At 47.3% G+C, this 25,530-nt stretch overlaps 1 protein-coding gene across 1 annotated transcript; it reads right to left on the bottom strand.

Annotated features, from left to right (window-relative positions):
* Positions 1-901: 901 nt before the first annotated feature.
* Positions 902-2,395, bottom strand: LOC144175296 (solute carrier family 22 member 11-like). The gene has a single exon (XM_077704381.1). The coding sequence runs from the start codon at positions 2,393-2,395 to the stop codon at positions 902-904; it is 1,494 nt and encodes a 497-aa protein (XP_077560507.1).
* Positions 2,396-25,530: the final 23,135 nt, after the last annotated feature.

Below are 25,530 nucleotides of genomic sequence, written 5' to 3'. Positions count from 1 at the left end.
AACGCCGCCGTTTGTGCTGGGCATAAAGGTGCAGTTAGTTACAAAGAGTCCAACCCAGCGGTGACGCGGCGGAGGGCTCCGTGTCTTTGCGCCATGTAATTTATCCCGACGAACAGACGGCGTCCTTCCACGGAAGAATTACCGCCGCGCGAACTTCGCAGTGGTAGTTGGCTCAATGTATTCTGGCCTTTATGGTTGGGTCCCCAGAATAAATAAATAAATAAATAAATAAATAAATAAATAAATAAATAAATAAATAAATAAATAAATAAATAAATAAAAACCCTGAGCATATTTGGTAGAAGTTCACCATAAAAGTTAAATATAGCTAAACGAGAACTTATTTGCGAAATACAAGCAAATAGTCCATTAATTGTATCTATTGCAGAGAAAATAATTATGCAGAAAGACTTCAATTCATTGAACAGTCTTTGCATGCATTCGGTCATCACACTGAAATAACTGATTCGGCGTTATATTTTTCACTGTGCAATTGATGAAACGACCGCGAAGAAGCTATTAGTTTTCGCTTGTATGTACGGCTCTGCTACATTAACAGCATACAATTGAAAATGCACCACTTGAATGCTCAGGAAGTTTTCTGGCAACAGTGCTGGGAATAAGTGGAAAGCTTTGTCTAATTTCAGCGCGGGTGTCAACTCTATAGTACCAACACAAGGATTTTGCGAGAAACAATCACCCACAGGTACACATTGTTGTGAGAGTATTCACTTCAACAGCAACCACAAGCGGAATCGGCAACATTTTTTATTTCACAAAACGAAATGGCATGACTTCAAAACCAAACGAAATACGGGGGTGCTAAACATAAAATGAAGCCTATGTTCCTCAGGTAGACAAGAAGCCATCAGTGGTCGATCTAGTCTGAAACCCTGGGGTATCATTTCTGGTGTTTTTGGGCGACTTGCTCCAGGGATAATGTGCGGGCCACTGGTGATCGTGGAGGGCTCGACAGGCTTAGTGTGCTCGCCTGGTTTGAAAGGCAGGGCTCGTGTGGACTGCGCTTCCTGTTTGGGCTTTTTGTTCGACAGCGCTTCTTCTGCTTCTTCCTACCGTATGCAGTGGGCGCCAGCGTGGACTTCATTGCTTCGAGGTTGTGCGTGCTCTGGGCCCACACCCTGCGGCTGCTCAACCTGGAACTGGCTTCAGAGGTCACGGCGTATGTATCGATCCCCGGTATGTACCGCAACACCAGCAGTGAAGCGAAAGCTAGCGTGGCCATGAGCGCCAGGACGACGTCCTCGCGGCCCGTGTAACTGAGCACTTGCAGGAGCGACGCGACAACGGCTGCTACGCGGCCACAAGCGAACGTCAAGCACTGCACCTGGCACCGCACGGGCGTAGGAAACAGCTCGAGAATTAGGATGATGTTCATGAGCAAAGTAGCCTGCGAACATCCCTTGGCTACGATGTACACGACAGCGTGCACCTCCGTGGTCCAGGTCCCGAGACTCATCAGCGCGCTCAGGCCACCGAGCATTCCGAAGAGAACTCTGACGAGCTGCCGATGAGGGACTCTATTGATGGCCCATGTCAAAAACATGAACCACAGCGCAGACGCTGCAGACGCGGACACACGAACCCAGGGTTCGTTGCGTGCGACCAGTGACTGTAGCGTGGCGTAGAAGGCGAAAGTTGCCGAGAAGTATGTGAGGCTCATTACGACAACATGCTTTCCGATGTCAGGGGACTGGGTTCCGTCCAGATCTCTTATTTGAAACTGTTGTCTCTTGGCGACCTCGTCCTTTATTTTTCCCGTCAGTATCATCGCCTCTGACCACGAGAAACCGTTTTTGCGCGCTGCGGCCAACATCAAGGCTTCTGCTTCCCATATCTTCTGCTTATAGACAAGCCAGCGCGGGGACTCGTACACTGCGACGAATGCGCTCACCATCAGCAGCGTGGGAGATAGTATCGTGGCCTGCAGATGCTGCCAGTCGGCGCGCAGCTGGCGCAACAGGTCGAACCAGAACTCTGCCGCGATGTTACCAAAGGCAAAGGCGAGGGCTATGTTGCGGGCTCGGCGGCGGTCTGTTGAAACTTCGAAAAACAGTGTTTGAGATACGACAAATACGGTGGTGGCACAGCCCGAGTTCAAGAAACGTGAAGTGATGTACATAGTGTAGGTGTCGGCGAACGTAATGCCCAGTGTGCCCACCAGTAGCACTGTGACGCCGGTGATGATAACGGGCTTGCGTCCGCTGCTTTCGGCGAAGTAACCGGCGATGGCCATGGCGGCCAATGCTCCGGTGCTGTATACCGCATCAGCCACGGCCACGAGTGGACGGCGACTGCACACCAGGTTCCAGTGGCTCACCAAGGTGTTACGGGCGAGCTCGGGATCGTAGTCCCATTCGCTGCAAGCCACCTGCATCGGTGTAATCCGCTGTTGTGAGCATGGAATTGATATTCGCAGTGTCGGGGCAGTTTGAATACACCTGTGGGACAATAATGCATTTCTTAGATCTCCTCCACCTTCGCCGCATTCTAAAATTCCTCCGTACCCACTCTCGAAATATCACTTAAAGGAGTACTGACACGAAATTTCAAAGCTGAGATAACTATGTAAAACGTTTCCTTTTTATCAGGAGATATCTCCCAGCAAGTTTCAACAGCAACCGTTCAGCGAAACATATTTAAAATCAATTTTAATCTTCGCCCGCACGAGAAAGCCCAGAGCGGGCCGACGTGACATCATCTGCTACATGCCCCAAACTGCCGACGTCGGGGCTCCCGTGACGAAGCTGACGCGCTGGATGTGGTTGGCGCGCGCTGCTCGGGCGTGTGTACACGTCATGGTTTTGGGACTGACGTCATGCTGCCCGGGCCTGTGGGGACGGCGAAAACCTCGGCCGGTCTGGGCGCGCGCGTGCGCTCGCTCGCGCGCGCTTCCAGAGAGGCAGCGATACGGCAAGAATGGTGACGTCATGTTATACATGCTGTCATGGCGGCCGCTCGGCGTTTTTCAGTCGAAACCGAAACTGGCACGAATAAATGACGCCGTAAATGAATGTTTACGCTGCGCTCGACCGTCTAATCTGTCATTCTATGATTAGTGGGCTGGTAGGCACGCATAGCAGCGAAAAAAACGTAACATAAAAATTTCGTGTCAGTACTCCTTTAAGAAATCAATGGTCATGCCATTGATGTGGTGACGGATTTCCAGGCGAAGCTATTTCAGGTTAGTTGAACACCCTCACGAAACGAAACACAATTGACCGGGTTGCAGTGCGAATGAGTGCACGAAACTGCTGCATCTTGCCGCCGGTGGTGTCCACGGGGAGCGGCCGTGTCTCGTTCCACATTACACACTCTCCCTCTCCCAACCTTCCCTCTGCGGCTGTGCAGTGTCTTCTGCTTTCAGAGGGCTGTAATGGAGAACCTAGTGCCTACGCCACCCCCTCTCCAGCCTCTTCCGTGCCTCAGCTGCCTAGCGATGGGCCGTGCGTCTCCCCCTACCCGGCTTCACTTTAAAAAGATGTGATATTTATGCTTCAGAATGTGGCACTCAAGTTGCAGATCGACTTTGTGCGACAGCATCACGTTGCGTTAGTGATGCTTGCAACGAAAAACTTAGAGCCGTTCCACTCAATGTGAAAGCTGTCGGATGTGCAGAGCAGTGATTCGCCGTACTGGGCTGTACCGCCGTTATCCGCTTACTGCTACCACCCCATGCAAATCAAATTTCCCGCCTTCGCAGTGCTTGCGCGCCCCCTGCCTGAAACTGCACCAGCGGGAGTTGCTTTCTTTGTGCTTTTCTCCCCGCACGTGCCGGCATTGCACTGCCACATTTTGCGCAAACACGTGGATTGAATTGGATTAGATTGGATTGGAGTTGTTCTCTTTGTGCTTTTCTCCCCGCACGTGCCGGCATTGCACTGCCACATTTTGCGCAAACACGTGGATTGAATTGGATTAGATTGGATTGGCTTGGCTAGGGTCGGATTGGATTAGATTTGGATTTGGATTGGATTTGGATGGGATGATAAGCAGCAGTAAGCATGATAATCAGCTAATCCTAGACAACCAGGAAAGCTAAGAATAACCAGCTGAACCTTAGCTCACGCTACGTATACCCTGGCATAGCCGAGCTGAGGCGCTGCTAAGCGCCAGTGGTTCATGAGGTTTGAGCGGTTATGGCTATATAAACCGTTTGGCTTTCGAGTCCTCTGGGTTACACCGCGGCGAAGGGACCGTGACAGGCTACACCGTAATGCCGTGGTGATATGCTTGGTTTTAGCGAGCGAGCTAGGGCGACAAGGTGAGCGCCTAAAGTGCTCTGCACTTAAAACCTTACTTTTTGTTCTTAAAGGACACGTACTAAAAGCATCCACTACCGGAGCACCCCGTTTTCTGCCCCCCGCCCCCTCCCCCCCCCCCCTGATCTGTAAAGCAATTGCTACCGGCCCCACCTTTCGAATGTTTACACTTGGAATGTTCCGCCGCTGTTTTGTCAGCACTCTGGATTGACGCCAACGCTAGGAAACCATTTATACCTCGTCCCTGAAGTACGTGTATATTCTACTGCAGCAAAATTCCACCGACGTTCCTAAATGCCACATTGCCTCACCAAAACCGCAAGTGAACTTCCGAGTTTTTCCATAGTGCAATTACAGCGTTCAATGCACTCAATCGTAGGTAAACCCAATAGCAACTTCTCTTTCTTCGGAAAAAGCGCTGAAATTGAGTTGATAACTGTGTTGCGTTCATGCTTCTTCTCCTGTCACAGAGCGTATGGCCACCATGTACAGTTAGTTGTTTGTAACATGCAATACAGAATATATAATGGCGCGTCATGTCAAACTCTAACTTAATGCCTCTTCATTATTGCATGTGTCCTTGAGGGTAAATGGAAATAAATAACTAGCATGGAAGTTGAAGGATCTTCGAGATGGTGTTTACTCTCCTTTTAAGCGGTTTGATTTACACGTAAATGTACTTTCTTTTTTCATGCTGTAACATTACAATAAATTGGCTCCAAACCAAGCTGTGCAGGTGGTTGGAAAGCAAAGGTTTAAACGACACCCACAACAATTGCTCATGCGACGTCACTTGAATTCACACGCGTGGCTAACATTAATGTATCGGTAAAACCTCTTTCAGGGCCCCTTTAAGACTGGCGGGAGTAGCGAAAGGACGCTTCACCACAGCAATCTGTTTCGACGCCAGACAGCCACGAAGCTAGGACTACACGAGTGGAATGTCTCTCCGGGTCCTCTAGACCTGAAACATCCCGTTCGAAGACTGTGCGTATATAGCCTGCAGTCCCTTTGGTACTGCCAAGGTACATCAGAAAGTCGGTCGGGGTTTTTGAGGAGTGGGGGAGAAGGGGGGATTCTGCCTGCCGTTACCTGGGATTCGTGGGAGCGGCGTCCCGAACGCCGCAGCAGCGTCTGCCACGGCCGGGCTAGAGCGGCGGACGCCGTCGCTGTAGCCTGGCCGTGAGTCGGGACAAAGATAACGGAGAGCAGCGTCTTCCGATGGGTGAGACAGCGGAACCTAGCCATCCTGATGTGCTAGCTTGGGGCTACACCACCACGCGACACAAGCGCAGACACCGAAACAACTCGGCATGCGAGCTTAGTGATTCCCATTTATACCGATTTAAACTAGTTAGTTTAGTAAGTTTCAGAATTGCGGGAAAGCTGAGGGAACTTTTATAATCGCTATTTATCAGAACGTGTTGCTCCTTTCGCCTTTTCTAATACCTGTGAAACGCAACCGAATTAGTATTCACCAATTTATAAAACGGAGTCCCATTCGTGGCAAGTAGTGCGTTTCTCTAGCGCTTCTCCAGCGGCCAGATGTCTATAGATGTGGTCTCTACATTTTGTTTTCTCTCCCTGGAAACCAATCCTTAACGTATCTCTGCGGTACGACCATATATTTCCGTCGGGTCCGGGTTACCCAGGAGTTGCTGTCGGACAAGTTAATCAAGCCGTGCGAAGGAAGAGCGCAATGGACGCGAAGCTGCGTCAAAACAGGCCCAAAACAACCATCGCTAAAGGAAATGGCAAAGCCGACGGAATGATCCCGCTGACGCGACTGCCGAGGGGAGCAGCTCCGACGCGCGGGGAACGCTGGGTAAATTCGCCGTGCCATCTACAGTGCGCTGTGTGAGTGAAACCCTCCGCCTCCCACCCCCCCTCCCGCCACCTCCGCCGCGTTGGGAGTTACTGTCCCGCACGCCATGAAATAACCGTTGGCTGGTAGAGGTAGAAAGCTTTGCTTTAAAACCGGCGACAACCAAGAACTCTCACTGTAAGCTGCCGTAAGCTACCAAATCTAAAGCATGGCGGTCCTGCATACTATTCATACGGAGGTGACCCGAAATCAAGCTCGGGACGGTTGTACATATCATTTCCGACAAAAGATTCTTCCGACACTTAACTATAGTTAAAATAATGGTGGCCAATTTTCTTAAAACAAGCTGAAGGAATAAACAATAGTCGGGCTCATAGGCTAAGCGCAGGCGGCAGTGACCTTAGATTAGTACTACGCGAAGAGAATATTGCTGAAAGAGAATGGTGGCGTGAAGATTCTAGGGAAAATACAGCTTGTATACGGGAATTTCCGCGTTTTTTCGACAACTCGAAACCCTCAACAACTGGGAAATGCACGCAACTAATTTTAACTGCAACACAGGTATGTGCCCAAACCAGGGCCTCAGGCTTCTTTTGTAAACAAAACGCTATTCATTAATTCGCAGCTTCGTGCACATCATAGTTCTATTCCCATTTGCAGAATACGTTCGCAATATGCAACGAATGCGATTTTGTAGTGCAAGCTACAGTACGCTACCTTGGGCAGTCGTCGCGGGGTGACCAGTTTTGCCCTTGAGCGCTATAGAGGTCAAACCACACCCCCTTGCATCAAGCGCCCGGCTCGGAGCTGCGGCCCGATAACGGGGAGAGAGAGGCGGCAGGAGAGAGGTAGGCGAGGAAAGAAAGGAGACGTTCGCGGGACGTGGCAGAGGAAGGCGAAAAGGCCGCCACCGCAGTGATAAGCGCCCACCAGGAAAGGCCACTTACAGCGCAGAACCATGTGCGATAGAGGACGACGAACATCCAACTGTGGTGCCTCGTGCAGCGGCGAGGCTTAAACAACGCCGTGAGGCGAAAGGGGGAAAAACGCTACTGTTGCGTACAGCTCACGCTACCTTCAAGTGTTACGCATTAGTGTGAGCTTCCTTCATTTTCTGTATTCACATTTGTAAATTTCGCTTTTGTTCCCAACGCTGCGAACGAGTGGGAAGGAAGGAATACGTTTTTTTCGTCCATCGGGATCAGGTGTTGGGGGTGGAGGAGGCCCACAGGCCGCCTTGACCGCCAGGGCCCGGGAGGTGGTCAGGACTTGGCCTGACTCCCCCAGGTCACGCAACATCTACTCTCAGTGGTGAGGGGAGGGAACGGGGGGGTACGAGTCTGCGGGGCATTCGTAGAGGGAATGGTAGTGAGTGTCGAGTGCCCCGCAGGCTGGACAGGTAGGGTCAGTAAAGAGGTGTGGATGACTGTGTATTGTGACAGCTAAATCAGGCCCCCCATGCCTTCATTGTCAGCCTTCTCATGGTTGGCAAATGAACCAATCATATAAACTCCTAATGGTAGTACTAAACTCCAACTACTAAGTGCGTAAATGAGCTTCAGTCATAGACATATCTTTCTGTTTGGCAGGAAGCCGTAATAAAAATTTCACTCTGGTGAGACTGTTTATACATTTTTGAAACAGTAGTTTAAAACTGTAGTTAAAATGTAAAAATCGAGTAAAATCGATTATAGGCCGCTCACGCGCAAGCGATTGTGGCCTGTTTATGAAGTGTCTGAAGTTTCTCTGATGGGCCGATTCATAACTCGCTGTTGCTTATTCGGTGCATATGTGAAAATTCTTTTTTTTTTTAGAAATCAAACATTTCATCAATACATTTCAACTTACTACTGGAAGAAAGAATTTCAGGGGGGAGGTCGTTCCAGTCGGTTAAAGCACTGAAAAAAAAGAATACTTAAATGGGTAAGGGCGCACTGAGATAGGCGTGAACTTAGCGAAATGATAGTGCCTCGTGGGACGCGGTGATAATTAGTGAGTAAGGCCGATGCATCAAGTCGTAAACTTCTTTGTTGTAAATGAATTGATTGATTGATTGAGTCTTTTATAGCAGCAAGGAGGGCATTTGCCGTACAGTGGGGAGAGGGATGGAAGGAAGGGGATTACTTATCAAGGTCCGTATTCAAAAACGGGATTCGTGTTACGGGGGCCTGAAAGTCTTCACCGGGGTCGGCCCCAGTTAGACTACTCGCGCCAGACCACTCTTAACTGGAAAAGCAGCAATTGTTCGTAATAATAACGCGTCTAATCCAGTATGTGCTTCGTGTTGTAGGGTGCCGGGATTAATGTTTGTTAAACTCTCTGGGCGATGTTTGGCAAAGTGTGGGCACGTCCACACTAGGTGGTGGAGATCTGATTTGACGACAGTGTGGCGGTAGGGGCATCGTGGGTGTGTGTTGGGTCATATTGTCCATTTCTGCGTAATGTGAGGAGTGTAGGCGGCATCCGCGCATAACTTTTAATGAATACTTCCTCGGATCTGCTGCAGGAGACAATGTTGGAAAGACACCCAGGGGGTGTCACCTGTTGGTAGCATTGTCTTTTACGTTTCTTTAGTTGGAGATGTAGGAGGTCTGGAGGAGTGGGTGTGGAGTCTGAAAGGGGAATCAGTGGAGGCGTAAAGTTCCAACACTCCTGTGCCGCCTCGTGGGTGGACTGGTTCCCTAGGCCGGTCTCCTCGTGGTCTGGAATCCAGTCAATTCTGATGTGCACGTTGTGGCTTTTGAGGAGTTCTTTGTGTAAGATTATAGAGTTGCCGAGCGGATTCAGGGAGAGTGGCTTGCGAAGTTATTGAATTGCTTCGAACGCGTCCATTAGAATGCGTATTTTGGCTGGTGGTCGGGTATTGAGGTCGTAGCAAATATTATTAGGAGCACCATTGATGGCATGCAGTTCGGCTTCCAGTGCAGTTGCCCCATCGTGTCTGAATGAGCCTCCAAGAGATGGGTTTTCAGTGTAGGTCCATGCTACGCCAATATGCGAAGTTACCACACTGGCGTCGGTATAGATGTCGATCTCATTGGGAAGTGTTTACTGCTCCAAGTGAAGGCTACGTTTAGATCTTGTTGCCGTTCTAGAGCGGGGGATAGGTTTGGTGAGATTGCTGGTGATGTTTTCCGAGATTGTCCAGGATGCTAAAGGGATGGGAAGGTCGATGACAGGGATAGGCTTCTGCTCGTCCCATGTTGTGAGAAGGAGCCCTTGTCGGGTGAGCCCGCGTTTGGTGCCTGCCTGTTCACGAGTTTCTTTCATGCTGATGTCTATAGGAGGGAGTGCATCTGCTCGCTCAAGAGCTTTTGTTTTTGTATGTTTGGGGAGGCCTGTGATGGCACGCAATGTGGCTCTATGGAGCACCCGAAGGCGCTTTGTGTTCGCTTTGTTGAGGTTGTGTACTCGAGCTCCATATGCGAGAGTGCCGATTGCAACTGTCCGGGCCATGGAGAGGCATGCCTGTTGACTTGCGCCACGATATTCGTTAGACAGTCTCGCGATTAATTTGAGCATGGGTTTCCATTTCTGTCGTAGTTGCTTTAACCGTATTTTAGCACTATTGTTACTGCCAAGTGGGAGACCGAGGAGGCGTACGGGGGGGAGACTACTCGTCAACATCCGACATGCTGGCTGAGCTGCAGGCGGCGGTGAACAGCCTCGAAGCATGCATACCGAAACTTGGCCTAGAACTCGCCCCAAAAAAGAGAATTTCTAATGGTATCAAGTGATACCAAAACGAACCCCGTGGACCCTGCTCTGCTGCTTTTTGTTGGAGATTCAAGTGCTGAGATTTTGTTAATTTTCATTACATTGGTTGAAGAGTCAAGACGGCGATATCGATTGTATATAAAGCGGACGGCTAATTTTTGAACTTTTTCAAGTATATTAATGTGTTCTTTAGTAGGCGGGTCACAAACTACGCATGCGTATTCTAAACATGGTCGTATTATTGTGTTATAGGCAAGCAGCTATACATGTTGGAAGGTGAGGGTTTCAGTTTTGTCCCAGTGCAGCAAAGTGCAGTGCAGCTCAGTGCTCAAAGTGCTCCGTGCAGCAAATTGAGCAGATATACCCGTCACGCTGGCTCAGTGGCTAAGGCGTTGCGCTGCTGAGCACGAGGTCGCGGGTTCGATTCCCGACCGCGGCGGCCGCTTTTCTGATGGAGGCGAAAAGCAAAAACACCCGTGTGTACGAGAATTCGACGCACTTTAAAAATCCCCAGATGGTCAAAATCAATTCGTAGCCCTCCACGACGGCGCGCCTCATCGCCTGCGTTGCGTCGGCGCGTTAAACCCTACAATCAAAGTGACCAGATATGGGGCCAATTTTCTCGCGTGGCAATCACATGACCGTTACATACGAAAATGTGCGTGGCACTTGCATCTTTCTCAGCTGACAGAATAAGCATTACCCTGCGGCCCAGTTTAGGGCACTCACCGTTTCCGTGTTGTTGGGATTTACAAAGTCGCTGTATACGAGACAGTGGCTCGATGTGCCGTCGGCGTCCAACGGAATGGCCATGTTCTTCCATGCGGCGAGGGACATGTTGATGTCACCTGGCGGTCGGCACCAGTGGTCCAGGTCCCTCGAGATGAGCATGAACGCCTGCGTGTGGCAGTGCAGCACCAGCATGCTGAAACTGGCGAAGATTGCCACGCCCCGCTGGAACCATCCGTGGCCAAAGGCGTCTTGGCAGTCGAAAAAGTCACCCGCATGGAGGTCGACGTCGTTCTGTTGTCTTCGGGTAAAGAGGTACATCCTGAATCATTCGCGGAGGGCGAAATGCGATGTGGTCTTCGCCTGCTTCTTCTCCCTCTCGTTGTTGTTGTTGTTGTTGTTGGTCCAAAAAAAAGGGCTCGTACCCACTCAGGGGGATTGGCCAGGAAATGGGCGCTAACTGAGAGAAGAGAAAAAACTAATTTGGATTAAAAGAAGAAAAGTGAATAATTACAGAAAAAGGTGAGTATGAGCGGGAGTAAACAGATAATAAGTTGTTGCTGCAGCTGCTACTACGAATCATCCTCGTCGTCTTTTCAAGCAGGCCCGCTTTTACTTGCGGGCAGACGCTGCTGGAGCCCAGGCACAGCATCAAGAAAGCTTTCCTTCTGAACCGGAATTCTAGATTATTTTTAATCGCTGTACCTGATGGCACCATCCACGCATGTAAACATTGTCTAGCACACATCTATAGGCTTGGAAACATTAAGGTAAAGTATAAATCCATAACCGAGTCTCAGTGTTCTTTTATTAAGATATAGGCATTCAATTGGCAGTTATGTAATTAGGCTACTAAAAGCAACAGCGCAAAAAGCCAGCTTAATATAAAAAGACAAACATCAGCGTCGCCACTTGAGGAGCGGCCCCGGATGGGGTCACGTATGCAGAGACGCCGCCGCAGCGGGTACCCGCGGCTTCGCCCGTGTGGTTTCCGGGGGAGGCTGGGAAAAGACAGATTGTCAGTCGAATTACTAAGCACTCAATCAGTCGTGGTCGCGTGTTTACCGCAGGGGGGTGACGTCGGAAAAAAGTCACCGGCGTCGTTCCGTGGACACAAGAGGGAGAGGGTTCGAGGTGAGTGGGAGAGGATGATAGAAATGGAAGAGCGGGAGTAGCGAAGCGACAGTCAATCAACCCCGCGCGGAAAGGGGTGACGTCAAGCTGAGACGGCGGAGGCAGTTGCGACTTGGGAACGGCCTCCCATTTGTGGGCACGGCCGCTGAATTGGCCAATGTTTCAGTTGTTTGACCACATTCGGACGCATCACGACGCCGCTTGTACGCGTTGATACGTAGAATAATACAGGGTGTGATGCAGCTGTAGGGCCGAGTAAACGAGAAAAACGAAGGGGACTGGAAAAACGGTGGCAGAATGCCGAGGCTTCTGAACGAGGAAAAGGGCGATAGGCAGACAATGCCACCGCCAAGCGAGCAGGGGTGGCCACTGCGATAAAATAATGAAAAACATGGTTGGGCCGGTGCAAAGGTGACACTCATACACGGCGAGCAAGAAACTCCAAGTTCCGGTCCTGGGCAGCTAACCGGCAACTTCACGGGGAGGGGATGGCGACGCTTAACCAGTCCGATGGATCCACCGATGACTATTTCATCAATTCTTCCGTCTACACTGCACAGTTAAAACCATGTCATTGAATACTTCTAGCAGAAGGCTAGAGCCTTAATTCATCCGTACTTGGTGGGGAGAAAGAAAATTTCATGCTCCGCTATCGGCCGCCGCACCACCTCCCGCACGCACACGCTGGTTTAGTATGTATTTTTAAATCAAATGTAATGAGTTTATTCCGCCACGAAGTGCCGATGAATGTGAAACAAAAGCCTCCAAACAGGCTTGACGGGGTCCACGACCCCTGTACAGAGCAGATGCATCGAGAGCAAGCTTCAACATGAGAAATCCACCTAAGTGTTACAGATGGTTGATTAACAGTCGCATACATGGGACATCAAATTCACATACTCGAAACCGATGGTACATTAGCAGTCGTAGATACATGGTACATTGTTCAAATGAAATGACAGTTGATAGCGTAGCATTTGTTCCCGTATTTTGTTCAAGTGTTTGGGGTTTCCCAGCGCTTAAATCGGTTAACGTCGCGTCTGTAGCTTTTTAGCGTAAGCTTGGAAATGTCGCATATTACGCTGTTATTTCTCTTTACATTGGTTTCGTGACGTTTTATCAGCAAGGTTTTATAAAAATAAGACATTGGTAATAAATTCGTATCTTCAAAGGAAGAAGCTGTGCGAATATCATAAGCAGCGTTAATAATAAGGGTACTTTGTATAGTTTCGTGATATTTGCTTGCGTTGTCGTAGCCTTCAAAGCTTTTGTTTTCACACATTTCACGGTTAGTACAGAAGTCTTGTCTTCCAACGCAAAGGTTTTACAGGACAAACATGTTAAGAACACGATAAGTTTAACCTTGCGTACTTTCCAGCGCATTGTTATGACTGACGACAGCAAACCGGAAGGGAGGGTGGTGCGAAGAAAGCAGTATTTGGGTAGGCCCTTTTCCCGCTAAAATATTCATGCAAATACGCCAGAAGGGGTCTGAATGTTATCTGCGCATTCTCGGGTTTAATCTGGTACCGTAATTGTACAATGTCTACAACTCATTTCAGAGCCGTCTTGTTAACAGATGGAGTAAACTTCTTGGAGAAAGTTAAGACGAATTTATTGCGACGAAGAGTACAGCAGACCCAGCATCTATTAGGGACCGGAAATCTCTGCTCGGATACTTCCAGTAACGGCAATTCAAAATGATGGCGAGATTTCGTTCCGCTCTTGTTACTTCTCAGAAGACGAGAGAAAAATGTCCCTTTAATGTTCTGCATAAGCTTCGCGGATTTTCGCGCATACGAGGATATATTTATGGAATGCCACGTGAAAATTGTCGCACATGTCAGCTTAGAAAAATATATTGCCAAACTGACCAGCAGATTTCCCAGCAAGCCGAAGAAAAAAAGAATACTGGGCCATCTCCACTAACGTGAAACCTGATGAGGAGCGAAGCATGCAGTGTATAAGTGCATTATTGGCGCCTTGGCATGAAACCGTTGGCAGGAAACGGAGATGAAACCGTTGGGGGGTGCAGGTATGCAGCTTTGCTGTAAGTCTCCTCTCTTTGAAGCACGAAGCTCTGTAGCGCGAGGTGTAAACGAGTGTACCAGTGTTTTAAGTGCGAATGCACTTTATAAGCGACCCCAAACCATCCACCGCCGGCGTCGGCGGCGGCGTCGGCGTCCGCAGTGCTCCTCTATAAAGAAACAGCATCCGGCGCCAGGTTTCGATCCGCGGACTTTGCGGCCGCAGCGCGACGCTCTACCGACCAAGCCACGGACGCGACGTGATATCAGCGTTAGTGACGCGCCTTATATCTTTAACGCATTCAAACTACGTCGTCAGCGGCGTGCGTTGGCGACTCAGCGGCGTTATAGCGGCTTGATAACTGCGTGGTGTACACGTGATACTACAAACCCGATGGAAGAGATGGAAGAGAAGGCGGCGAGGCGGTGGGCTGCGGGGGCCGAGCGCAAGCGCCGCAAGCGGGCCGACAACCGTGCATTCGCACTTTCACATTCTCCCCCTCGGGGAAATGCGGGGGAATTTTTTTTTAGTCGCGTTACGAAGTGCTCCAGCGCGAGGCGTAAACAAGTGTCCCGGTGTTTTCTTTGTACGCGTTACGTCCTAGCGCGAGGCGTAAACGAGTTTCTCGTTTTTTTTAGTACCGTAACTTCATGAGAATTACGACGGTTACGATGACGACGACGACGACGACGACGAGAAGAGATGCCAACAGCACCAGCCCCTAACGGGCTTTGCCCCTAAAAATAGCCCGCGGGAGGCGCATGTCGAATTCACACGACTCCAGCTGTTCTGGACTGGGAAAACCTCCTGAAAGACAAACACAAACAACATCCTGCGCAGCGCCGCCACCTTTGATTCCCGGTTGAGCACGCGGCAGCTGTGTGCAGAGTAGCAAGTGAAGTCGCTGCGACAGCGAGACGCGAAATGAAACATGTTTTTCGGGCTGTCACAACTGCTCAAAAAACTTCTCTGCTGTCACCTGCTTGGACACAAGTGCTTGGTCCCCTGCTTGGACACAAGCGGAAGTTAACCGGTGCTGTTTTCGCGAGATATAAAAAGAAAGTGGAAACCGGAGCTGCGAGTTTGCTTACGTTCAACCACGTTATTCAGTGGCGCGTGGTTTTCAATGCAGCCGCAGCTTTTGACGGTAGGGGCGCCATAAAAAAGAAAAAAAGAAAAAAACACACTTAAAAGTAGTTGGTTTTAACTAGTTCTGGCCACTGGCCCCTAGCTAGGCTCATGTACAAGGAAGCTCGAAACAACTCTGTTAGTGGGAGATCGACTGTCGCCTTACTTTCTTCTTACGCTCGCATTGTTAGCGAATACAACCGCAAGCTGCTTTCTACCGTGTGTTGCTTCTTACAAGCAACCTCAGTACGAAAGAAAACATTGGTTTCCCCACTTTTGATGAGCAGAAAAATTAGACAAGAAAATGAAATACACTAGCACACTGCTCATAAGGACGAATGGTGCATGTGTAGTTAAATAAAATAAGTGAAAATAAACACCACGCTAGCTAGTCTTCTCAATTTGTTATTCACTTTAGCTAGGATGTTGAGACATCCTCCTCCTGGAAAAAGGCAGTGGCGTGTCTTTCTAGCCTAACGTTACACCGGAGAGTGGCTGGCTGTTGCGGCGAGTTTCCAACATCAACGGGAACTGGCGGCCCACATCATCAGGGCCCTCAGCGGCTGCCTGGACCGAGGCGTCTGATTCGCCCTAACCTTCCCATGAACAATAAAGTTTCTATCTATCTATCTATCTATCTACTCGTCACCCCCTGCCTTCTATGAAAAGCGGGAGGTCACGGTCGTCATAGCTTCCTTTGCTACGGTTGAAGCAGAATTAACCGCGACTGCATAAGTATGGTAAGTCATCATCTATCAGTCATGTGATGGTGAGCCATGACAAATGCATGGGGACTTTCCTTCTCATCATCAGGTTTAAAATTAAGTCCTCTTCCTCAAGATCCTGTTTACTGGAAGCTACAAAAGGGATTCGTGAGAAGAAATTGCAGCCACTTCTATCGTAATTGTTCTGCAGTGGTTTTGTGCCTGAGCATGAATGCCTGTGCTGAGGGTAAAGGAAAGGGGCGAAGTCATGAAGGAAGCCCGGAATGTACGTACGCATAGACGAATTTTTCAGCTGAACCAGGCATACATCCGATCATGTCATGAAAGGAGCACCACAATGACGAGGGATAACCCAGAAAACGGATACCACAGAAGGGTCAGGCTTTTAAGGAACCATGAAGAAAAAGTGCGAATTGCATGGTTTATCGACAAAAATCCTGTCGGAATATTGTTTATTTTTTCATTTATGACATACTGCGGACACTAGGTCCAACCAGGGTGGGCAATACAAGTGCACACAATTCAACCGTAATACACCACTTTATGACAGCACATTTGCGGTGGCTAGGCCATTCCGCTCACTGATGGTGCGTGGAACACAAGAAAACCTGAAAAGGATGGTTTGTGCAAAGTAAGGAGTTAGCGCGTGGGGTTGGCGGTGCCGGGTAGCTCTTGTTGTTAAAGGCAATACAAACAGTGAAGGGTCGAGTGCTAATTTGTTACCTACCAGCCGGTACAGACAATTAAGTCTGAATTACTTTCTCGTAATTTTGAGCAAAGGTATGCCGTTATTTTTAATTAGTTCAGTGGGTGAATCAGTTGGGGAAAATTTCTTATGTATAAACCACACAGCTTTTATTTGAAGTCGTTCAAAGTTATCAATGTTAAATTCTGTGTACGGATCAGAAAAGGTGCATGCGTACTCGAGCTTGGGTCTTATTATTGCTACGTCAGGTAAATGTTTAACGCCAGGCGGGACACTTATAAAATTGTGTTTTAGAAAACAAAGCTTCCCAAAGGCACAAAAGCAAAAGTTGTTGATTTGAAGGTTCCAGGACAAGTTATTTGTTAGTGTCATGCCTGAATACTTATAGTTATTCACGTCTTCCAGCGGCAACGAATCTAGCTTGCACACATGCTTGAGTGCTGCTTTTTAGGAGTTACAGGAGGATACACACACTTGTTAGCATTAAGAATCATGCCTCATTCATCACACCATTTCAGAATGTTTCCTAAGCTATTGTTCAGGTCGTCTTGATCAGTTGCGAAATTAACATTTTTATACAAGATACAATCATCGGCGAACATTCGATTCCGAGCACCAGGGTTAACTACATCCACAATGTCATTGACAAACAAGAAAATAATGGGCCCTAATACACTTCCCTGTGGCACCTCAGAAGGGACTCAACGACAAGAACACTGGAACTACAATGACAATTTTAATGCAAATGCCATAACATAATTTTAGCTTACGAATAAAAGTGATGAAAGTGTCGGTACTCATTAGGGGCTGTGCTGCACCCCACTTTCTCTCTATCACCAGTTTGTGCTTTTGCGGCCTCCCACAAGAACACACACCAGTACACGTAATTGTGCGATTAGGTTTGTGCATCTGCTTCCCCCTGTTCACTTTTTTCTGAACGCTCGTAGGGGTTTAGCGCTCTGATTAGTGTAACTTTGATATTTCCCTTTGTGCTTCCTGGATGCACGGGGAAACTTCGGAACTTTTAATATTTGTGATCTTATTTTGTTGAATAAACCGTAATTTGGTTCCAGAATAAAGCTAAGAGAGTTATCAGAAGCTGGTTCTTCCAAATAAAATATGAATTCATGTCGCTTAATAGCTCCGTTATTACCACTAGCATGTAGGTGGCTTCAGTAAAATATGCTGTTGGGCTAGTTGGTTCATTGCTTAAGGAAAAACGAGCGTTTGTAGTGCTCGTTTTTCCTTAAGCATGTAGGTTGCATTCGCAATTTTATTTTGCTTCACGTCTTGGGGAAACACAAGCCTGTGGCTTTGTTTTCGAAAAACCTCTAACCTGGTCAGTTCGTTGGGAAAAGTTTTCTGGGTGGGTGGATGGTTGCAGAAAAAACAAAAAAGAGAAAGAAACGACAGATAACACGAAGGCTAGAAAGAAATCAGACAAGTAAAAACGTAAGCAAGGGAAATATGAGGTACTGATGTGTGGGCAGCGGCTTCAAGAAAGAAGGCTGAAAATATCGACACAGCCGGACGTTCCCTTCCTGCATCGCATGCGCATAGACGACAGACAATCAAAGACCTTTAGAATATGGTGGGCACAGGTAAATTAAAGAAACGCCCACTTTGTGAGTCTCTTTCAAGCAGCATTATTTGAGAAAATACCAGTTATTTTCCGGGGAATATTTTACTTTCTGAGAGCAGACCAAGCCTCGTCAAAAACCATTCCTAGTAACCTAATAACCATAGGAGGATGAGACGGTCTTGCTCAAACAAAATCAGGACACTACAATTGCCTAACTTTGGTTTTGCTGTGGACATTACCATTTCTTTTTGGCCTTTATTGCTATAGCGCGGGCTTTATTTTTCCAGGCAAAGAGTTAGCAAAACTTTATTGCGAAATACATGGCGTGCAAGCGTTTATAAAACTTGTATTATTTTTTACTCAAAGCAAACGATAGGTGGAACTCCTTGTTCGATTTCCGCTTATTTATGCTACTGTAGCAGTGTTATACCCGTGCCACACGTACACAAAAATGGCATTAAGTTCTGAAGGCCTTAAGATGCCAAATGACATTAACTGGTCGGGCCGTGCTACACGCGAAACCGCAAAGGCATTAAATATGTTAGGCATGATGGTGATTATGACCAAAAAGAAAAATTCACTCATATTTTAGAAGCCTTTAACATAGAGAAAAACATCTTACAAGGGTTACAAATGGTTTTGTGAAAGAAAACGTTATCGGAAACAGTGTTTTCTTAAAAATGGTGTGCGCCATTTCTAAAAGTGGCTTCATCAGCTGCCATCGCCTGCCAGTGGTAGCCAAATCCGAAAAATTTAGCACGACGAGTGACACGATGTTTTGTTTATTGCCGCTGTTTTAGTGAACTTCGTCTTCTTGAAAACTTCGGCACCAAGGGTGCACAAAAAATTGCCTGATTTTGAAGTTCAGCTACGTTTCCGCGTCAACCCTCTGGTGCTGAGAGTTTCGTTAGTTTCATTTTGTGCTCATCGCGTTCGAGGGTAGACAGATTTAAAGTGTTCGTGAAGGTAAATGAGTTGTGCGGAACTCCTTAAACCAAAATGACACTAGAGCGAATGGCATTAGATTTTTGCATGTAGCAGCGAATTAATGGCATTAAAAGTTAAGGCATTAAGCACTTAATCTCATTTTTCGTGTACGTGTGGCACAAGTATCCATCGCGTAAGCACACTATCCCATGCAGTGTATACATTGGTAACGTTAAGTATATACATTGTGTATGCATTGGTAACAGACGAAGGAGGTAAACACTATACGATTGAAGCGCGCCTTTCGAACTGGTTTTTAGTAAAAAAATTATTGCCCTTCCACTCTGTGAAGAAGGTCGCTGTCCACGGAGTGCACGAAGCCAAACACGTTTATCGTAATTTGCGATGGAGCATAATTCCTAGCCAATTAGATGAATGAACCTCTGACGGATCCAAGCTTTGTTCTTGCAGATACACATGAAACAGCCTGTGCGCCTCCCGCGTCGTAAGCATTTTACTGTTTTTGTAAGACCGGGTTCAGACTGTTGCCGCAACTGTCGTAATAACTTTAAAGAATGACGTCATTTCACGTCTCAGCCAACCAAACTCTGTGACATGGCATTTTTTACGTCCATAGATCACGATACGGGTTTTGCGTCGGTAATCTGAACATAGCCTTACTCACAAACCCAATCCACTCTACCACTAAGGACTCCGGACAGGTCCCATTGGGCTGTTTAACGTCCGCGTTTAAACCTCGCAGCCCAACGGACATGCTATCCATCAGTACGGGCATGAAACCTTTGGCTGCGCGTGCACGCCTCCCCTCTTCCCTCCCACTTCTCTCCACTACAAACCTGCGCACGCATAAACCGGCAACAGGTCATGTGCGCGATAGAAGTGACAGACGCCTTCGAAAATACCCCCTGAAAGCCCTCTGAAGAAGTGGTATTGGCTCACGCCGGCGTTCCAAGCGGGAAATTTGCTGTTCATCCGGGAGGGATTCGCCGCAACTCCACGAGCTGAACTTGAGGCGGTAGTGGCGGAGCCAGCAGCTTTCCGTTGTTTTTGCACCCATTCGCACTTGTGTTAGGGCCGACACTTCGATTCTTGCTGTTCTTTCCCCAAAAGAACTGCATGCATCCGTCCCATAACTATTTAAAACGTGGAAGCCTTTAAGCTCTATTATCACGTACAAACATGTGACTCTCTGTTTTTCTTCCCCCTCGTATGCATCTTACTGTGCGTGTAAGATATATGTGTAACACATCAATTCACACTAGAACCACTCGATTGAGAAGGACAGCCGACTAACCGCATTGAGCCATGTAATTTACAAACAAACAAACAAAGATTTTATTTCCTCAGAAGTACGAGGAGGCAGGCTGGGACTAAAGGCTACAAAGCCTGACAGAGGCCCCAGCCCCCTTTGGTACAGTACAATGATGAGGCAGAATCAAACAAGCTAGAAATTCTAATGTGAGTTACAAAAATACAAACAACACGTAGAGCGCAAGACATTACAGAACAATATGGGAATGGTACAGTAACGTACATCAGAGTACAAAAGAGTAAAGTAAAACAAAATACAAGTGGACAATCAGAGTAGAACTATGATTGAGTTTTAAAGATAGACACAACTACAAAACCTGCGCATTAAACAGGTCGAGACGACATCCACAGCTCTAGCCAAACAGATATTCTGATTTAAGAGGTATTCTTTCGCCTGTGTTTTAAATATGTTTCTACTGCATTTGAAGTCAATGTGGTCTCCAACTTTGTTGAGTATGTCGGTGCGTTGAAACAGAGAAGACTGCCTGCCGTAGTTTGTTCGCAGTTTCGGTGTATGTATTTTGGCACACCTAAGAGGGTATATACTGCTATTGTCGTTATGTTTGCCATGGAGATTTTCTTTGTGTATAGCTTGTAAAAGCTTCATATAATAAATTTGGTCAGCCTTAAGCATACTATACTGAACAAATAGTGTACCCGTTCTCAAGTCGGCATAGTGCCCGTGAAAATTGGCAAATAGGCGGAGAACTCTTTTCTGTAAGACGATCAGCCGTTTTTAATTTGTTTTGTTTGTTGTTCCCCATGCTAATACCCCGTAGCAAAGCCTAGAATAGACAAGAGTGTTATAAAGCTGTGTTTTCAACCAAAGCGGTATTAAGCCTCTCAATCTGTAGGGAACGCCAATATTTTTTTGAAATGTTATTGCCTAGGTGTTCTACATGAGGATGCCAAGATAATTCTTCATGAAACCACACTCCTAAGAACTTCTGTTCTTTGACTCGGTTGATCATTATGCCCCGATATTCAATATGAATGCCTTGATCTATCTTCTTATCAATTGGTCTAAAAATCATATAGGTAGTCTTCGATGCGTTTAGCTGTAAGTTATTTTCGTGTAACCACTTTGACAACATTTCTAAATATCTATTTACTTCATACTGGAGTTCTCTTATACTGCTACCGGAGAAAAATATGTTCGTGTCATCTGCATACATGTCGTATGCATACGCCATATCTGCATACATGCCAGATACGGCGTTGTTTTTAAGTTTAAGAATAAAAGTTTGCACCTCACTCGCGTTTGTCGGACTTAAAAAGATAGAGTTTGGAAGTTGTGACTGTTGCAGTATAGCGCTACGTTTATCTTCATCGACCTCCGAAATGTAAGCCCCTGCTTTGATGAAATGCCTATTCATTGCGATTGCCATTGCGGCTGATTCTACCCGCCTACCGTTCAAGCGAGCAACATGCGACTGCGTGCTCTTCTTGCGACCCGTTATCACATTCACTGTTTCCCATATCTTTTTTGAATCGTTACGTATATCCTCGAAGAGGCGTTCATAGTATCTGAGCTTGGCACTTTTCAGGTCGCTCTGCAGTTTGTTTCTATATTTTTTGAATTCTAGAAGCAGGTTAGGGTCACGGGTTCGCACAAAAGAGTGATACATTGAGTTTTTCTGTTTAATTCGTTTAAGAAGTTGTTGATCTATGCAGGGCTTTCTCACCTTTCGGGAATTTTTTTGTTCTGCCACTGGTTGAAACGTTAAGTCGTAGCACGTCAGTATGTACCTCAAAAATAGGCCATAAGCATTGTTTGAGTCGTTTTGAGCGAAAACTTCCTTCCAGTCGAAAACTCTGACAAGGTCTCTAAACTGCTCCAGTCCCGAATAAAGTTATTGTACGCCGAAAATTTCTGTCACGAGTATTGCCGCTTTCAGTAACCTTCGTGTTGGCAAAACAAAACACTGGTAAATGATCACTAAGATCGACGGAAAGCACGCCAGCCTCAATCTAATCGGTGCTGATATTAGAAAAACAGATATCTAGCAGGGTAGCACTACCAGAAGATACCCTAGTCGGTAGTTCTACGAGATTTGTGAAAGCATGGCCTGCCAGTACGTTTTTTATTTCCAGAGACCACTTATCCGCTGAACTCATGTCTATATTGATATCCCCCATAATAATACAAGAGTTGTTATTACTGCTACCAAACTGAAGGAGTCGTTCAAGAAAAAGGCTAAAGCTTTGCCTGTCACCATTTGGTGATCTATAGACCACAGATACTGTGGTCTTTCCCAAACGAATTGTTAAGCACTCAACATCGTTATTACTCCTAGAAAAGTCGTCAATGACCGTATACGGTATGGATTCTTTAAGGTAAATTGCAACTCCACCCCCCCTCCTGGCCTGTCTGAAAAGGTGTTTAGATCGGTATCCATTAAAAATGGAATCGCATCATGTTTAGTCAACCAAGTTTCCGAAAAGCACACCAGATCAAGTTCAGGTTTAATTGTTTCAAAGAAGATATTAATGTCATCTAACTTGTTTCTCATGCTCCTGGCATTTATATGCATCAACGCTAGTTTACGACAACCGGTAAACGCTTTGGAAAAACTTTCAATGTCATAATAAGATTTACCGCTTTCCATAAGGGTCGTAATGAGAGGGAATTTTTCAAGTTGCCTCTAATACTGCAGTCAGTACTTTCGTGTCCAGAGCCCCAAATGCCACTTTCCCGACATATTTCGCGTTTTGTGTTTTTTTCGCTCTGTCCTTTTCCATCGTTCAAAATTCGAAGCTATAATCACTGCAGCAATAGCACGTACATACATGGAAAGATGGGAGCTTTTCTATGGCAGTTAGAAAATTCCCTGCTATGAGCCTACTCACACATTGGCAAGAAGATGCGTTCAGCCTCCTCCGCGACGCGCCAGAGGTAAGTCGGGCAGTCGCGAGGGGAGAATGCATGGCGCGTGTCAATATCCCCGCCGCTGTCGTAGTTGTGCTTCTTGCACACCCAGCAGGAGGGAGGCCTGGTGCAGCCTTCGTAGTGGTGGTCGTCGTCGCACCTGGAGCACTTTGAGTCTGATGAACTGCAGTATTTCTCCAGGTGGCCGTAGACTGAACAATTGCTGCAGCGTGGGAGGAATGTGTTATCAAAGAAACGACTCCGTGTCCCCGAAATATTCAGATGAGTTTTACCCAGCAGTGAATTATATGCTTATTTCTTGATTTGCAGTATGACTGTCTTGCCATGTTTTCCTTGCCACGATGCCTTGACTTTTAGATCCTCCTCCGAGCAGTCGAGATGGTTTTGCTTGATGAGACGTTGTGGGATGGAGTCTGTCTCGATGTCCTCTTCTATGCCGACTATTTTGATTTCTGGGAGCTTTGCCTTCGGGAATTTTGTCGTGAAGTGTTTTTTCAAGCTGTCATGTGTCTTGATAATTTTGTCAAGTCTGTCTATTCCTGTTTTACAACTGGAAGAGATGACTACCCCTTCTCTTGACGGCCTGATATTAACATCCTTAAGGCCTATGTCCGCGGGGTCAATGGTCTTCTTAATTTCCTCAATTACCTTCACGGAAGGAAGGTTTGACTGCACTACAAGTGGAGTTTTTGTTTTCTCCCTTGTTGCAGGTTTGTCTGGCTCAGACTTTGGGAATTATTTCTTGGGCCATATGGGAGCTCCTGGGATAATGGCATGCGCCTCCCTGAGACCCTTGACCTCCCCTTGTGCAACTTTAAGTTCTTGGTTTGCTTCAAGCGCAATCGTCTTTACTCTGGTGTATTCTGCAAGTAGAAGGTCCAAGTCTTTGTGGACTTCTTGTTCTTAACACTTGTTTGAAATCGACATCAAACACTTAAAGAATCTGCGATCGCTCTTTGCCAGCTTGGCCAGAAGAGAATCATCCTTGCCTGGATAATTTATGAGTGCTTGTTGGAGGCTAGGGAAATCGTCTTCACAGTCTTCAGTGCTTTTACTCATTGTCGATTGTTGTACTGGGAAGCCGCATTCCGATGCAGAGCCATCTGTTGGGATTGCGTTTGTGAAGGGAAGTGTTCTTTCTTTTTTGTATCCCTGCACTTGTTCCAGGTTTTCTGCTTTGTCTGTCTCGGAAAGAAGCACTTCTTTAGGAACCTCTTCAGAGTCCGAGGCAGGATCTGACGGTTCTTCGTTCATTGTGCCTTCGCTTTTCTTTCTGTGAAGTTTTTTCCCTGTTTAATTACGCGTTTTTCTTGCATTTTTCCTTCGTTCGTGTCATCGTTCATCGGGCTTACTCGGCCTAGTATTGATCGTTAGCAGGTTCCAAGTTTACAGCCAAAATTGTCGGTTCCTTTTAGTTGGGAACCTTGGTTTTAACATTGGTTTGGCTACTGTTTTTGGTCCCGGGAATTTAAATCTCGTTTTGAAACGTTTTTGGCAAAATCCGCTAAATTTGGTGCATTTGGTTTTTTTGGTCTATAACCACTGGGCTGCTGTCCTTATAAAATGACTGCCTACATATACGGGCCACGTTCTGACGTGGTTTGCACGGTTTTCTTCGTTCGATGTGCAATTTCTACGAGCAGGGACGGAACAGCAGTTGCCTAGGTGTTGGGTAGAACTTTTTCGCAGGTTTCGGCCAGCTGACGAAAAGTGTCGTTTTGAGCGGGAGATTTTACTCACTGGAGCTGCCTTGGGTGACAGTGGTCCTCGGTGAACTGAACATTTTCACGGAAGATTTCGACATCTAAATACCAGCACAACCGACATTTCATCGGTAGCCGCATGAAGCCTAGCTGTGCATGCACGCCCTCATTTTTCTACACGCAAACCGTGCACGCAAAAACCGGCAACCGGTGATGGCGCATACTTAGGCGTGAAAGACACCTGCAAAAATGTCACTCGAAAAGCCTTTCAAGCGGAAAAACAATAATGGGCTCAAGCCGCCGTTCAAACTGGGGAAGTTTCTCTTTTACCGGGAGGGTTTCGCAGCTACTTGGCGAAGTCAATTTGAGTGGAAACTGCGACGGCTGGTTTCGGACGTTTTAAAGAGGCAGCCCTTTGGCAGCCGTTACCTTGGCTTCGCGGGAGCGGCGTCTGTTTCTCGTGTAACCGAGTGAGCGAACGCAGCAGCGACGAAAGAAAAACGGAGAGGAGCGTCTAGCGAAGGGTGAAGTGGAGTAGGAGATGTGCGGCTAAGGCGTCATCTCCCTCCCGGCCTTTCCCTCACACATGTTTCGTGTGTCGTCACCCAGGAACCCCCTCCGCATGACACAATCCCCAGACGCTGTTCATTCTCCGCTAATACCAACCACGTGACGTTTGCGCGGAAGGTTAAAACATGATTTGCAATATGCTGGCCGGTGGTGGCGGCGCAATGCAAGGTAGCATCAGAGTAGCGCACACCGCCCTACGTTCGCTGATCACGCACACTTGCCAGGGCTATCCTTGCACGCAATCATGCCAGGGC

Source organism: Haemaphysalis longicornis, unplaced genomic scaffold, assembly GCF_048455015.1.
Source record: "Haemaphysalis longicornis isolate Haplotype H1 unplaced genomic scaffold, Haemaphysalis longicornis Haplotype H1 scaffold_3, whole genome shotgun sequence".
Lineage (NCBI taxonomy): Eukaryota > Metazoa > Arthropoda > Arachnida > Ixodida > Ixodidae > Haemaphysalis > Haemaphysalis longicornis.
This window is presented reverse-complemented; position numbering and strand designations above follow the sequence as displayed.

Excerpts from the sequence above, each read along its gene's own strand:
- LOC144175296 (XM_077704381.1), bottom strand. The coding sequence starts at position 2,395 with ATGCAGGTGGCTTGCAGCGAATGGGACTACGATCCCGAGCTCGCCCGT.